The following is a 16997-nucleotide window of genomic DNA, read 5'->3' on the forward strand; positions in this document are numbered from 1 at the left end:
CTAACTTCCTGTATTGTCATCCTTCAGCCTCACTTTGACCTCCTGAGCTCACAGGCCATGCTCCTAATGAGGGATAAGCGTGTCCCTCAGGTGGAGAAATATTCCATGCTGGAAGCCCAGGTGATGATCAGCAACTACTTCAACAGCTACGAGAAGCAGCAAGACTTTTTGGCGCAGCTGCTGAGTCAGGCCACCTCTGTCTGGTCATCCCATGAAATGCAAAGGTGAGAGAATTCTGTGTACAAAAACAATGTTCTTTATAATATCTGGTGGAAGATCCTAATTATTTACAATTCTGTCTTCGCAGAGCCGTCTCCTCCCCAGATGAATTCATTTCTTATGTGGGAGCTGAAATCCTGAAAGGACTGGAAGAAGGGGAGAGTCCTTGCCAGACCAACCGCTCTCAGGTGAGTGCCCGCTGTCTGCTATGACCCGTTGCCATGTTAATGCCCAGTGTCCTTTGTGACATGCTTCCAGGTTGATGCCCACTCATTACTATGACCCACTATCAGGTTAATGCCCAGTGTCTATTGTGACATGCTGCCAGGTTGATACCCACGGACTACTATGACCCACTATCAGGTTAATTTCCACTGACATGCTGGCAGGTTGATGCCCACTATGACCTGCTTCCAGGCTAGTGTCCGCTATGTCCCAGATGAGTACCTTCTGGCAGGTTAGCGCCTACTGCCCACTTTTGCTCCCTCTCAGGTGAGTGCCTGCTGTCTGCTTGCTATTGGCCGAAAACCTCTCCAAGCGGTAGTAAACTCTTTTGGAACTTGTACCTTCAGGTAGGCTTACAGTCACGCTTACCTGTAGGTACAATGAATATCTCCTAAACTTGCATGTTTCGAAGATATTCACATAAGCAATAGCCGATGACGTCAGCCACGCATGTGCAGTGACACCCTGCATTTAGGGCACACAGTATGCTGTTGAATGCAGAGTGCGGGATTGATGTCATTGCAGGGCCACCCATTCAAATGGTCGTTTGCGACCGGGTGAAGATGGACATGCCGAGGGAGCCATGACAGTGCTGCACTGGAGGGTTGTTGTGCAGGTAAGTGTGTCATAATGTTCTAGTATGTGGCTCATACTAGCATATGGAATAAACAGGTGGGGGACCCTTTCCAAAATGGATATATATATATATATTTTTTTTTTTTCCCCACAAAAAGCACCCCAAACTCTAGTTGCAGCTCATCTTCATTATACTGCACAGCAGTGACGGCTGGTCAAGTTTTAGGCTGGGGGGGCGCGCACTAGACCCCACCCCTTATAGAATCCACCCACTCCGTCACCTGTATTCCACTTGCTTCCACCCATAGTGTCAGGAGTATACAGCCCCAGAATCCCAGGACAGGGTATACGGCCCCAGAATCCCAGGACAGGGTATACGGCCCCAGAATCCCAGGACAGGGTATGCGGCCCCAGAATCCCAGGACAGGGTATACGGCCCCAGAATCCCAGGACAGGGTATACGGCCCCAGAATCCCAGGACAGGGTATACAGGTCCCAGAATCCCAGGACAGGGTATACAGGTCCCAGAATCCCAGGACAGAGTATACAGGTCCCAGAATCCCAGGGCAAGCGTATACAGGCCCCAGAATCCCAGGGCAAGCGTATACAGGCCCCAGAATCCCAGGGCAAGCGTATACAGGCCCCAGAATCCCAGGGCAAGCGTATACAGGCCCCAGAATCCCAGGGCAAGCGTATACAGGCCCCAGAATCCCAGGGCAAGCGTATACAGGCCCCAGAATCCCAGGGCAAGCGTATACAGGCCCCAGAATCCCAGGGCAAGCGTATACAGGCCCCAGAATCCCAGGGCAAGCGTATACAGGCCCCAGAATCCCAGGGCAAGCGTATACAGGCCCCAGAATCCCAGGGCAAGCGTATACAGGCCCCAGAATCCCAGGGCAAGCGTATACAGGCCCCAGAATCCCAGGGCAAGCGTATACAGGCCCCAGAATCCCAGGGCAAGCGTATACAGGCCCCAGAATCCCAGGGCAAGCGTATACAGGCCCCAGAATCCCAGGGCAAGCGTATACAGGCCCCAGAATCCCAGGGCAAGCGTATACAGGCCCCAGAATCCCAGGGCAAGCGTATACAGGCCCCAGAATCCCAGGGCAAGCGTATACAGGCCCCAGAATCCCAGGGCAAGCGTATACAGGCCCCAGAATCCCAGGGCAAGCATATACAGGACTGCAGCACTGCCCAATCTCCCGCCCCGCCCGGGTCTTCCTGCACTGACAGCTTCAACCTTTGGACCCTGAATTGGTGCCCACCTTGGCATGGAGTATTATCTTGTCCCCAAAAATCACTCTAATACATGCTTTTGAATTGCATACAAGTATAAAAATCAGCTTTTCCTTTGCAGTATATTTCCTCAATCCATGGTAGGCGCCGCCCTCCCTTTCCACCTCTGGATTCCTTGCACCATGCCCTTGTCCGCTCCATCCTTGTTATCCACCTCTGCACTGACATCTCTCTGATTCCTGCTCAGGATGATGGGCTTATGATGACTCAGCACTCATAAACTTGATGATGTGTGTGTGTGTGTGTCCCTCCCCCCCCCCCCCCCCCCCCCCCCCCCCGGTGCTAATCTCACATCTGCTATCTGTGTGCGTATTTTGTGTTGACAGCTGAATTTGTGCTTGTATACGGTGAAAGGGGTGCTGCAAAACGCCAAATGGCCCAGTGACCTAGAGGCAGCAAAAGCTGGCGGATTTGTTGTTGGTTTCACTTCGGATGGAAACCCCATTTACCGCAACCCCTGCAGCGAGCAAGTGCTCAAACTTCTGGACAGCATCTTCTCCTTGGTGCGGTAAGAGTCTGCTCCCATTCTTCCATGCTGTATACACAGCCAGAGACGTCCTCCTAGCATGCTTGTTCTATGGTAATTAAGCAGGGATAAGGATGGCAACCTGGAGTTTGCACATTTTAATGACAAACTATAGCCAAAACTGTCTCACCAAGTGCTATAGCAATGAATGTGAGAACCGGAGTCCTGACTTAAAAGGCAAAATGAAGTTTGCTTACAAAGAGAGTGCAACAGAGAGTACAAAAAGAAGCCTTAATTGGGTTAACAGGTCCTTTAACCACTTGCCCACTGGGCACTCAAACCCCCTTCCTAACCAGACCAATTTTCAGCTTTTGGTGCTCACATTTTGAATGACAATTACTCAGTCATGCAACACTGTACCCATATGAAATATTTGTCCATTTTTTCCACACAAATAGAGCTTTCTTTTGGTGGTATTTAATCACTGCTGGCTTTTTTATTTTTTGCATTATAAATGAAGAAAGACCAAAAATTTTCTAATGAAAAATGTATTTTTTTTGTTTCTGTTATAAAATTTAGCAAATTAGTAATTTTTCTTCATAAATTTTGGCCAAAAGTACCACTGCTACATATCTTTGGTAAAAATAACACAAATCAGTGTACAGTAATACTTCAAAATTGGTGGAAAAACCTGCGCTAATGAGCAAGACAAGGTGAATAAAAGTTCTTAAGTTTGCAAAGTGCAGCTGCAACAAAATACTTCAAATATCCATAAAGTAAAAAACATATAAACTAAAATTGTGCGCTCGAATGAATATAACATATAATGAGGTTATACGATTGAAAAGCTCCTTGGGGTAATACCCGGAGCTGTGGTATGTTTAAATCCCAGTGCAGAGAAATAACAAAACAACAAATTACAGTTGTAAATTATATCATATCTCCATAAAAACTTAGTGGAAAAAGTGAAAGTTCTAAACGTGCGATTGGACCCCCAATCGTTTGAAAGACACCACATTCAGTCCATAAAAGACAAGTTAGCAAAAACAAAATATGTAAGGAGGGAAAGCCGTTCCTTTGGTGTGTCACATCAGGGTAGAAAGGTGAAAGATGCAGAAACACTTCCAAGCCACCGATAGTTGCGGGAGAGGAGTAATGGATGTACCCTTACCCCACTTGTTGGACCTCCTCTGTGGCGAGGTCATACGAGCTTGCAGATATAACCCTCTGCAGGGACAGATAGGATATCGATGTCCGGTCCTGTTTACGAGCACCACCAACTCAGAGCTGATCTTACTGCTGCAGCGTCAGGAGGGAGACTCGTGATTCGGAGGATCCATGAATAAGAGAAAAAAGGGGAAAACTCCAATGGTGTAGTAATAATAGTAGGGAATTTATTACTTAAATAGACCAAAGGTCTTAATGCAAAAATACAAGTATAAAAATCGTTAGATTTTAAAAAGCCGGCATAAAAAACAAAGGCTGAACGCCCGTGCAAACATGGAACACGTGATGGCAAGCACTGCGAGGCCACGCCCTACATGTTTCGTCATACGTGACGTCTTCTACAGGGCACGTAGAAGACGTTCTTTTTCCACTAAGTTTTTATGGAGATATGATATAATTTACAACTGTAATTTGTTGTTTTGTTTTGTTATTTCTCTGCACTGGGATTTAAACATACCACAGCTCCGGGTATTACCCCAAGGAGCTTTTCAATCGTATAACCTCATATGTTATATTCATGCGGGCGCACAATTTTAGTTTACAGTAATACTTCGGATTGCAAGTAACGCGGTTTACAAACGTTTCGCAATATGAGCTGTTTTTTAAAAAAAAATTTTATGTAAATCCTGACTCAATTTGCGAGTGTTATCTTGCAAGACGAGCAGGATTTAAGCCTCTGGGGTGTGCAGCACCGCATGTGGCCAGAGATGCGGGGGGGCGCCAGTGACTCAGACTCGGACGCAGGAGACCCTCGGAAACTCTCAGTTCTCAAGTGTTTTTTGAGCGTTTCCGAGTGTCTCCGGCGCCCCTCACCTCTGGCCACATGCGGTACTGCATACACTAGCAGTGACACGAACGATTTTCTGAGTTTCCATTGATTCCTATGAGGAAACTACCTTTGGTGAACGAGTGCTTTGGATTACAAGCATGCTTCTGGAACAAATTATTCTCATAATTCAAGGTACTACTGTATATTATTTGGTCGTGAAAGTTAGTCTACAAGCTATGGTGCCGATCATAGAAAATTCACAAAATCACACCTGATGTACTAATCTCATTGCTTGAGCCACTAACAAGCCAGGACAAATATCCCCCCAAAATGACCCCTTTTTGGAAAGTAGACATTCCAAGGTATTTAGTAAGAGGCATGGTGAGTTTTTTTGAAGTTGTAATTTTTTTTTCCCCACGTTTCTTTGCAAAATGAAGATTGTTTTTTTTTCTTTTTCACAAAATTGTCAGGTTATTTCTCATACACAGCATATGCATACCATAAATTACACCCCAAAATACATTCTGCTTCTCCTCCTGAGTGTGGAGATATTACATGTGAGACACAGCCTGACCACATACAGAGGTCCAACATGCAGGGAGCGCACAATCAGGTGTTCTAGGAACATAAAATTCAATTTTTGTTCAATTATTTTCAGAAATAAAGTTTATTGAGCATAATATTCAATATGGAGTTTACATACATTATATAGGGTGCAACAGGTACCTGACAGAGGATTAAGATGTCTGATAAATCACATCTACAGCTGAGATAACCCCAGTCATTGTCATTTGCTTATAACCATAGCAATTCAGGTTTATAACAAGTAGAAGTTGTGCGTGACAACTCACCGTGCTGAGATGGCGGGGAACGGAGTCGGCGTAGTTTAGTATAGTCAGTGTATCCAACTGTCCGAGGGGGAGTGAAAGGTCGGGGACAAATTAGTATGGTCCGAGCCCAGTGCAGGGAAAGGAAGCTCCTCCTAATCTTCACAGGTGGAGGAGTCATCTACCCATCTGTCCCAGATTTTATTGTATTTGCCTGGGCAACCACGGTGGAGGTATAGAACCTTTTTATATGGAAGGGTGATGTTTACTGCCCTTTTCCTTTGCTGGGTAGTAGTAGGGGAGGTGGCTCTGAGCCAGAGTTGGGCTATCGGCATACGGGCCGTGAAAAGGGTTTCTTGTAGAAAGGTGGTGAAGTATTTCGCTTCCTCTGGAATGGGAAGGAGGCCAAGTAAATATTGGCGTGGGCAGAGTGACAGGGGGAGCCCATGCGATCGTGAAGGAATTTTACAATTTGTGTCCAGTATTGCTGAAGGGGAGGGCAGGACCATATCAGGTGGTAAAAGGTACTGTCAGAGTCGCCACGCCTAGGGCAAGCTGAGCCAACGCCCGGTTTGTATTTTGAGAGGCGTGAGGGGGTAATATATGACCTGTGAAGGATGTAGAGGTGCGTGAGCCTGTCTAATAATTTAGGGGACACTTTTTTACAGGACTCTAGTATTTCCCCCCCATTCCTCGTCGTCAAGCTCCCCCAGGTCGAATTCCCGTTTAGTTTTCAATTGATAGGCGTGGGTGGTGGCCGAGGGTGTTAGAAGGTGGTTGTAAAGAGTAGAGATAAGTTTCTTGGGATCACTTCCCAGGACCGTGTCTGCCAGGGTCACAGTCTCCAGCCTGGGAATAGAGGCCCCAACTGGGTTTGGAGGGCATGTCGTACCTGGAGGTATCGGAAAAGCATATGGTTGGGGAGGGCAAATTCTTCTTTGAGGGCCTAAAATGAGCTTATCGTGCCGTCTGATATAACTTGGGAGAGGTATATGATGTCTTTGGAGACCCATATGTTGTGATCAGGGATGGTCATCATTTCAGAGAGTTGAGGGTTGTCCCATATTGGTGTATGAGCGTGTGTGTGGGGGGGGGCTTCAGTATTATTCATCGCCAGTTGCCATATTTTACAGTGATGAGACTAGAGGTCGACCGATATATCGGCCGATATTTGGCATTTTTTAATTAAACGGCATCGGCCGATTGTGCTGATAAAAAAAGGCCGATTTAAAACTTCAGCACGACTTGCAAATGACTTCTGTAAGGCCCCTTTCACACTGGGCGTCGCCGGCGGTAAAACGCCGCTATTGTTAGCGCACTTTACCGTCGGTATTCGCCCGCTAGCGGGGCGGTTTTACCCCCGCTAGTGGCCGAGAAAGGGTTAAAAACCACCGCAAAGGGCCTCTGCAGAGGCGATTTGCCGGCGGTATTGCCGCGGTGTCCCATTGATTTCAACACACCGCTCCAAAGATGCTGCTAGCAGGACTTTTTTTTTTTTTTTTGATTGTCCTGCCATTGCACTGCTCCAATGTGAAAGCTCTCGGGGCTTTCACATTGGAGACAAAGCAGCGGCACTTTCAGGTCGGTTTGCAGGCACTATTTTTAGCGCAATAGAGCCTGCAAACCGCCCCAGTGTGAAAGGGGCCTAATGGAAGTCAATTCAAGTTGCCTGAAGTCTTCCATGGAGCAACTTGTTTCTACTCTCTGGGCAGCCTGCCAAGTCTGAGAAAAGAACCAAAAAGAGATACAATGATTATACTTATCAATGGACTGAACTCCACCTGTAGGAGTTCTCAGTTTAACCATTTAAAGACTAAATCTTTTCTGACACTTATTGCTTACAAGTAAAAATCCTGTATTTTCTGCTAGAAAATCACTTAGAACCCCCAAACATTATACATATTTTTTTAGCAGAGATCCTAGGGAATAAAATAGCAGTTGTTGCAATATTTTATGTCACACAGCATTTGCGCAGCGGTCTTTCAAACGCAATTTTTTGGGAAAAAATGCACTAATTAATTAAAAAACTAAAACCGTAAAGTTAGCCCATTTTTTTCGTCCAAAAGTTTTGATTACCTGTTTTTTGTGTGTTTATTTTGTTTAATGTTTAAATGTAAGACATTTTCTGTATCACTTATTACTTAAGGCTGCTTTACACACTGGAGCGGGCAGGCGTTGACAGTAAAACGCTGCTAGTTTTAGCGGCGCTTTACCTTCATTTTAGCGGCGCTATTTGGCTGCTAGCGGGGCGCTTATAACCCAGCTAGCGGCCGATGAAGGGGTTAAATGTGCCCGTATAGCGCTGCTGCCGAAGTGCTTTGCAGGTGCTTCAGCAGCGTTGGCCATTCATTTCAATGGGCAGGAGTGGTGGAGGAGCGATATACACCGCTCCAAAGATGCTGCTTGCAGGACTTTTTTTTTTTTTTTTTTAACATCCTACCAGCGCATCTCCTTAGTGTGAAAGCTCTCGGGCTTTCACACTAAGACTGCAGGGGAGCCGTTTTGCAGGCACTTTACAGGCGCTATTTTTAGCCCAAAAGCGCCTGAAAAACGCCCCAGTGTGAAAGGGGTCTAACTGAAAGACCCCTATCACATTGGGGGCGCTTTTGCAGGCGCTACAGCGCTAAAAATAGCACTTGCAAAGCGCCCTGAAAGAGCCACTGATGTGTCTCCAGTGTGAAAGCCCCGAGGGCTTTCACATTGGAGCGGTGCGCTGGCAGGACGCTAAAAAAAGTCCTGCTAGCAGCATCTTTGGAGCGGTGAAGGAGCAGTGTGTATACCGTTCCTACACCGCTCCTGCCCATTGAAATGAATGGGTTAGCGCGGCAATACCGCCAGCATGGCGCTTTGCGGTGGTTTTAACACTTTCTCGGCCGCTAGCAAGGGGGGCTGAATACCGACAGTAAAGCAGTGCTAAAAATAGCGCCATTTTACCCCCATCGCCCGCACCGCCCCAGTGTGAAAGGGGCCTTAGATTTTATGAGATGGAGGAAAAAAAAATCGGCCTAACAGATCGGCCCAAAAAAATCGGTATCCTATATCGGCCATCGGCTGCCGTGATTTCTAAATATCGGCATCGGCCAGAGAAAAACCCATATCGGTCGACCTCTAGATGAGACAGCATGCATCACCTGTCGTCAAGGCGGGGGAGACCCCGATGGTTACAGAAAAGTATCTGAAAAGGGCGGGCCACCACTCCGGCGACAGATGTACACACAATGTTGGAGTGGCGAAGCCTATCTTGGTGTTTGTAGTAAAAAAAGTGTGACAGCTGGGAGGCTATGTAATATAGTGCAAGGTCAGGGAGGGCCGTGCCACCAGGATGAACAGGGCGTTTTAGTGTCTGCCATGACAACTTCTGTCTAGAGAAGCCCCATACGAACGTATTGAGTATGGGGAGGAGGATCATCTTAACCAGGTTAATGCGACTCATGACTCCGAGGGGAAGCCTGGCCCAGACTTGGGTCTTACTTTTGAGGAGATCGTACAAGGGTTCTAAATTGAGATGCATGTAGCCTTTAAAGCAGAGTTCCACACAAAAATGGAACTTCCGCTTTTCGGAACCCTCCCCCCCCTCCGGTGTCACATTTGGCACCTTTCAGGGGGAGGGGGGTGCAGATACCTGTACAAGACAGGTATTTGCACCTACTTCCAGCATAGACTCCCACGAGAGTCTATGCCTCTTCCTGTCCCTCCGCGCTGTCTCCTGGGAAACACACAGGTCCCAGGAGATAGCGGGGACCAGTTACGATGCGCAGCGCGACTCGCGCATGCGCAGTAGGGAACCGGGAAGTGAAGCCGCAACGCTTCACTTCCTGATTCCCTCACCTAGGATGGCGGCGGCAGCTGCCGAGAACCGAGCGGGTTATCGGCTTCGGCTACCGACATCGCTGGACCCTGGGACAGGTAAGTGGCCATGTATTAAAAGTCAACAGCTGCAGTATTTTTAGCTGCTGGCTTTTAATATTTTTTTTTTTTAAGGGGACTTAGGTGGACTCCCTCTTTAAGGGACCGTGAGCACTGTACGCCAAGGTATTTAAATTGGTTTGTCCTTATTAGTGGGAGGGCCGTCTGGGCGGCTGTGGGGCCCGTGACATCCATGGGGAGAATTTGGGATTTGGACCAGTTAATCTGTAGTCCCGAGAAGGTGCCAAATTGGTGAATTACCTGTAGAGCCGCTGTTAGTGAGGGGTCAGCGTCCTCTAAGTATAGAAGCATATCTGCATAGAGACTGAGGACCTCGATCACTCGCCCCATGCGGAGGCCCTTGATGTCAGGGTGTGCCCTAATGGCAATGGCCAGGGGTTCGACAGCCAGTGCGTATAGCAAGGGGGATATGGGACATCCCTGACGGGTGCCTCGGGACAAAGGGAAGGGGTCTGATATCTTGCCATTGACTTGGATCCGGGCGGTGGGAGCCTTGTATAGGAGCTGGAGCCATTTGATGAATCTGGGGCCTAAGCCAAATCTGCGAAGGCATTCCCACAGGTAGCTCCATTCGACTGAATCGAACGCCTTGGCAGCATCCAGGCTGACCACCACCCGGGATCCAACGTTGTCATGGGTGGCCTGGAGATTCATAAAGAGCCTCCGAAGGTTAAATGCAGTGTTTTTGTTGGGTATGACTCCGGTTTAGTCGGCATGTATGAGGCTGCGTATCACTTTGTTGAGTCTTAGGGCAAGTATCTTGGCTAGTATTTTAACATCTAATTGCAAGAGAGAGATAGGGCAGTACGATTCAGGGTAAAGGGGGTCTTTTCCCGGTTTCGGGATGAGGACTATGAGGGCTTCACCCATGGTGTGTGGGAGTGTGTCAGTCTCATATATATGTGAGTAGAGTGTTTGTAGCTTGGGGAGGAGGACTTCTTGGAATTGGGAGTAGAATTCCAGGGGGAGGCCCTCAGAGACGGGGGCTTTGGATGTCGGTAGGTTTGCTATTGCCTCCGCTTTGCGTTCCTCAGTAATAGGTGCCTCAAGGAGTTCTATTTGGGAGTCAGTGAGTGAAGGGAAATCAATGTTCTGCAGGAGTAGTTGTAGGGCAGTGTGGGGGCGGTCAGCCTTTGAGGTGTATAGGTCTGAGTAGAATCGTCTAAACTCGCGGGCCACCTGTGCAGGGTCCGTGAGTATGTCTCCAGTCTCCGAGTGGAGCTTTACCACCACTGGGGGGGCTATGATCCAAGTGAGCCATGTATGCCAAGAGTTTACCGGCGCATTCCCCTTGCTCGAAGATTTAGGTTTACTGAAAAAAATGCCCCGTTTAGCTTTTTCAAAATGTAGGTGATCTGTTAATCTAGAGTGTAAGCGTAGCTGGGCTGAGTTGGAGGCCGATGGGTCTGCCAGGAAGACTTGCTCAAGGGAGCTTAGTTTTTCCTCGGCTTGTTGTAGGATAAGCTTGGTGGAGGACTTGTGTCTGTTTATGCGTGTGGTGAGTATCATACGGGCATGCAGTTTAAATGCCTCCCACACCATCCCCGCCGAAGTTGACCCCGTGTTGGATTGAAAATAATTTATCAATTCTCTCTGGATACTCTCCAGATCCGTGAGGGCAGTGAGTCAAAATAGGTTCAACCTCCAAATGCGGGTCGGGGGGCATGTGTATGGTAGCCCAGTATGGCGAGTGTTCGGAAAGGATTCAGACACCGAACCGCACATCAAGGAGGTCCGGGATCAGGGTGGGAGAAAGCATAATCATGTCTATGCGGGACATTGCGGTTTGCGAGGGAGTGAAGCAGGAGTAGGCGGTGGTGTTGGCGTACTTGTGTCTCTAGGTATCTGTCATGGCGAATTCAAGGAGGAACCTGCCAAATCTAGTGGAGGTGGGTTGGGTTGATGATGTGGGCGAGTGGAGCCTATCGAGGAGGAGGTTAATAACCATGTTAAAGTCCCCTAACCATATGGCAGGCACTGTAGGGTGCTGGGTCATAAATGTCACGCCCTCCCTCAGAACAGTGAACTGGAACGGTGGGGGGATGTAGATTGCTAAGAGCAGAATCTCAACTCCACCGAAGGTGGCGCGGAGGAAGAGGAACCGGCCCTGTCGATCCGACTGTAGGTTATGGAGTTGGAATTGAGTCCACTTGGCTATGAGAATGGCCACACCTCTGGAGGCATTGGTGTAGGGGGTCTGATAAACCCACCCCACCCAGGGTTTCTTGAGTTCCATTTGCATTTGGCCTGTGATGTGGGTTTCTACTAAAACAGACATCTGCACGCATTGATTTGAGGTGGGAGAGGACAGCCAATCGCTTGGGCTTGGCTCTCAGACCCCGCACGTTCCATGTTACTAGCTTAAGGGACGCCATAGTCGTGGTGGTACTAAATAGGAGTATAGTCGGATCAACAGGGGGAGGCCCGTATCCACCCCCATACCTAATATCATTTCTGTATACGCTATCACATTGTGGAAAAGGGGTCCCAGTGCTTGGGGCATGATGGTGTCCTGCGGGTGAGTCATGGGGCGGCGCAAAGGCCGCGACAAGCCAGCAGGACACCATAATGGTGAGGAAGCAATCCGGGGAATCTGGCAGCAGACAATCAGACTTTTATAGCAGTAAATGATATGTCAAATAATCCAATGAGTAAGTAAGCAGTAAAATAAAAATGTTAGTAACTTCGCCTATTCTGAACCAGCGCGGCATTTCAAACTCGTGGCAGCCCTCCACGGCTGTGGGGGCTGCTGCTGGCCAGGGAAACAAAACTTGGTGTAGCAGTGAGTTGCATCTGTGTTGATGGGGAATGCATGAGGATACATGAGGAACAGGGGTCCAGATGCGCGCTCACTTGTCTCTGGGTGCACAACAGTGCTATTCGGGATAGCATATAGATGCAAAGGGGGTGCAGGTACATTGTTCGAGAGTAACTGGCTGCATGGGTACGTTCAGGGGACAGTGCGTGTCAGGGAAGCTACAGTGGAGATGGCGGCACGTCCGCCCAGCGCCTGAGCGGGAGAGGGGAGTTCGGTTAATTCGGTGGCACTACTCAGTGTGCCCTGAGTATGTCCAGGAAAAAAAAATTGGAGGGAGAAGAGGAGGAAGGAGAAATAAAAAGGAGGAAGAAAAAATGTTGCGGTGGGACAGGCCAAGGCCTACTTACGGTTCAGAGGGGGGTGATGGGATTGAGTGGCTCAGGAGTCCAGGGCGGCAGGGCATATCTGCGATGGGATGTGACTGAAGCATTAGGATGGCGCAGGCGCGGCTGCGTCCCACCTCTCCAACCATGGAATGAACGCGGAGGGGTCCAAGTGTGCTTTACCGTCTCGGATCACATGGAGACGCGCTGGAAACAGCATGGCATAAGCCAGGTGTTGGTTGCGCAGTTGTCGCTTAGCTTTGGAAAACTGTGCCCTTTTTTTCTGGACCTCCGCGGAGAAGTCCGGGTATACTGCGATGTTCATGTTGCCGAAGGGAATGTTGCCCTTTTCGTGGGTGAGGCGGAGAATGGTGTCCTAGTAGTTTAGCAGCTTCACAATGAAGGTGCGCGAGGGGGCTCCGGGTGGCGGAGGTTGTGCAGCAAACCGATGCGCGCGTTCCAATACGGACGTGGAGGAGAAGGCCTCCCTGCCAAAGTTGGTAACGAGAAGGTTTTCCAGGAACGTGGGGGGTCCGAGCCCTCTGACTTTTCCGGTAGCCCCACGAATCTGAGGTTACATCGATGGAGTCTGTTTTCCATGTCGTACTGTTTGCTGAGGACAACATTGAGTTGGTACTGGAGTCGTTCGGTGGTGATCTGTAGTGGCAGAATGTCATCTTCCACGCACCATTTTGGTCACCCTCTCCCTCAGTTTATGGATGTACTGACGGATGAGAGAAATGTCCACTTTAACTTTCTCCTATTTTGGACGTGAGCGTTGTCTGGCAAAGGGATACAGCATCGAGGATGCGGGCAGTGTCTCCGGAGGGTGGACCTTCTTCCCCTGAGGCAGGCGCGGCGCCATCTTCCTCCGCTGTGTCTCGCCTGTCATTACGGTATTGATCAAGCTTTGCCAGAGCTCCCCAGCACGCGTTCCGGTGGCGACATGAGTCCCAGGGGCTCTCTAGGCAGAGCGGGTGCTGTGTACCGAAAAGTAGGATGATTTAGCCCCAAAAGATGAATTTTAAGGAGAATGGGCAGCCGGAGCTCTCACTCTGCACTCCTTACACCATGCAGCTTCAGGCCACGCCCATAAAATACACATTTAATTTCTTGACTACCTCTTGCACTTTTGAAGGCCCCGGAGCACCATGACAATGGAAACGACCCAAAAATTACCCCATTTTGGAAAGTAAACACCCCAATGTATAATCTATGAGGCATAATGAGTCTTTTTTGACATGTCATTTTTTTTCTTCCACAAGTTTTTGGAAAATGTGTAAAGAAAACACTTTTTGTGTAGAAAAAAAAAAAAAAAAAGTTTTAATTTTATACGATAATTTTAACACATAAATTACACCCCAAAATACATTCTGCTACTCCTCCCGAGTATGGCGATACCACATGTGTGAGACATTTACACAGCCTGGCCACATACCGAGGCCCAACATGCAGGGAGCACCATCGGGTGTTCTAAGGGCATAAATTTCAAATCTGAGTACCTATTACACTTTTGTGAGGCACTGTAGTGGCATGGATGTGGCACGGATGATCGCAGATGTGGCGCGGATGAGCAAGAATGAGGCATAAATGAGCCATGGATGGGGATGGACGAGCATGAATGAGGATGGATGAGGCAGGAATTGGCACAGATCAGCACTGTGGGCACTTCAGATCAAGCCCACAGCGCTGCTGCATTCAATCAGCCCTCTCCTCGCACACTGTAGCGATCGGTACAGAGAGGGGAAGATCTGAACCGGGCATGCCCTGGCTTGTTGCTGTCATTGGCCTTTACTGGTAATGGACATTCGCGCAGGAGGACGTTTATAGTATGCCCTCCTTTAATTATCCGACTGCGCTGTAGCCGTAGTTCGGCTATGGCCCGGTCGGTAAGTGGTTAAATGACTATTACTCATACATGTGCCTGTCTCATGTAAATTTTTACCCAACCCAAAGTGTCCCTCGCCTCTGACCAGCCTCATTCCCTGACCCTTCTACTCCTCAGGGCATTCAACAATCTGTACCTGCCAGAGGTTGTCCAGAAGATGGGTGAATCCTATGCCAAGTGTTTGGACATATTGGAGACGGAGAAGAAGTGCATCTTGGGTAAGTTTTGAGCCTATGATGGTTATATGCATAGATTTATTTGTGCCTTTCCACTCCATGATGTTGTATTCCACTTGTAGGGTTGATACAGCCTGTCATGGACACGTACGATGTCCCCGTGTATCGAAGCGCAGAGAAAAGGATGCAGGCCTTCTTCCGCTCCATGTATGACAGCTGGTGAGTACTGCTCTACCCCAGCTACATATTCTGTTCCTAATGTCGGAGTTCTCATTAATCTCTCATTCTAGTTGGCAGATTTTGGGAAAGCTTGGACCAGCCATGTTGCAGGACTTTTATTCTATTCCAGACCTGGCCACTCGCCTGCTTAATTCGGCCTTCTGCAATCTCAGCAATGTTCCCGACTACCGTCTGCGAGCCATGCTGCATATCCTTCAATACTGGGGAGAAATGGGGGATGGCATTTGGTCCTGATGCATGGAGGGGAAGGATGTAAGCATTAGCACTTATATTGTAGGAAGCGCATTTGTGAGGTCAGGCACTGATGTTGGTTGAGAAAGCCTAGTTCGCAATGTCTGCTCTAATTCATCCCAGAGGTGTGCTATTGGGTTGAGGTCAGGACTCTGTGCAGACCAGTCAAGTTCCTCCACCCCAAACTCGCTCATCCATGTCTTTGTGGATCTTGCTTTGTGCACTGGTGCACAGTCATGTTGGAATAGGAAGGGGCCATTCCCAAACTGTTCCCACAAAGTTGGGAGCATGAAATTGTCCAAAATGTCTTGGTATGCTGACGCCTTAAGAGTTCCCTTCACTAGAACTAATCCCCCCTCCACCAAATGATTAGGACCAGTGCACAAAGCAAGGTCCATAACCCTGCTACCGTCATCACCCCAGTAAAAAATTTTTAGAGGTGGTGGTCGGCTCTCTTGTAAAAGCAATCCTAGCAGCTAACTAGCCGCTGGACTGCTTTTACAAGCAGCGAGAGGGGATTTTGTCCCCCACTGTCGTTCCCCCCCCCCCCCCCGCTGCCTTTCGCGGCTTGCTGGGGCTCTCCTGTCCAATCGGGAGACCCAAGCGGCCAGCTTGGCGAGTCCGCCAGATGGCCAGACAGCCAAACAAAGCTGGGATCAGCTCTCCGCTATAGTAACCTGGAAGCGATGACATGATATCACTTCCAGTTTACCTGAATGTCAACGGCTCCATTTAAAAAAAATCTAAAGCATTGAAAAAATAACAATCTTGGTGTTTTTGAATGCTTTTAAGGACAGGGGAGGGATTTGTGGTCTTATAAAATGGCAAAACCCACCAAAAAAAACAAAAGTGTCAGAAAAAGGCCTAGAGATCAAGTGTTAAGACTGTCACCAGACCATTCACTTCAACAACACTCTTACCATAAGATTATAATGTGCATTTTACCATATTGTATGCATGTTATTTACCTGTAAAAGCCTTCCCTGCATAGACATCCAAAATTCCTGAGCTTCCGCTGGGCGCCTCCATCTTAGATGTGATGTCAGCAGCGCCAGGGGATTCAAGATTATAGAGGGGTAATATAGATGGTACAAGAGGGGTTAAAAGTTTTTTAGAGGGGTGATATAGATGATAAAGAGGGGTGATGTAGAAGACAGAGGGGGAGGAGGTTTATAGAGTGGTGAATATAGGTAGCACAGAGGGAAGGAGGAGGTCCATAGAGGAGGGGGGGCGATGGCACAGCAAAAAATGCCAACGTGGGGAGAGTAGCCTCTGAATGACTTAGAAGTATTAGTGCTGTTTGCCAATATATGGTCACCTATCTTTCCTTAATGTCCTTATCTGTACATATGTTTATGAAGCCGTTTATCCTGTCCTGTCCTCCAGAGAGGTACGAGAGCCTTCTATGTCCCATCATGGGTCCACTGCTGACCTTCATGAACCAGGTAAGAAAACTCCCTTGGTTTCTTTCCTGTCGCTGTGACCTCTTCAGCATGTCAACACCACTGAAGAATTGCTGAACAGATGCCTGGGTAAGCTGCAAATTGCTGGAGTAGTCACAGCTACTACAGTGTTGGCATCGGTTTTCTGGGGTCCTGTGTCAAGCAGCCACCCTCCTGCATAGTAACTATGGGGGGGTCACTTGTTCAGCACTGCCACCATTCAGAGAAAGCCTTGTGTTTTTTTTTTTTTCAGTGAATACAAGACCTTCCCTGATTGGACAGAGAGAAGCGGTGCCAAAAGAGCGACCCACTGTGGTTAATATGTAGAAGGGCAGCCGCTCGGCACA

General features: G+C 48.4%; 1 protein-coding gene across 2 annotated transcripts in view; it reads left to right on the forward strand.

Moving 5' to 3' along the window:
- LOC141141028 (exportin-5-like) overlaps window positions 1–16997 on the forward strand; it is a 93059-nt gene that overhangs the window by 58237 nt on the left and 17825 nt on the right. For both annotated transcript variants that reach the window (XR_012244032.1, XM_073628688.1), the window contains exons 18-24: window positions 28–224; window positions 308–407; window positions 2643–2824; window positions 14679–14779; window positions 14860–14956; window positions 15028–15163; window positions 16555–16653. Coding sequence is in view for 1 of the 2 variants with exons in the window: in XM_073628688.1 (XP_073484789.1) it covers window positions 28–224; window positions 308–407; window positions 2643–2824; window positions 14679–14779; window positions 14860–14956; window positions 15028–15163; window positions 16555–16653 (912 nt within the window). In the remaining variant the exon portion in view is untranslated. The remainder of the gene's footprint in view (window positions 1–27; window positions 225–307; window positions 408–2642; window positions 2825–14678; window positions 14780–14859; window positions 14957–15027; window positions 15164–16554; window positions 16654–16997) is intronic.

The sequence above is a fragment of the Aquarana catesbeiana genome, linkage group LG04 (assembly GCF_042186555.1).
Source record: "Aquarana catesbeiana isolate 2022-GZ linkage group LG04, ASM4218655v1, whole genome shotgun sequence".
Classification (NCBI taxonomy): Eukaryota; Metazoa; Chordata; class Amphibia; order Anura; family Ranidae; genus Aquarana; species Aquarana catesbeiana.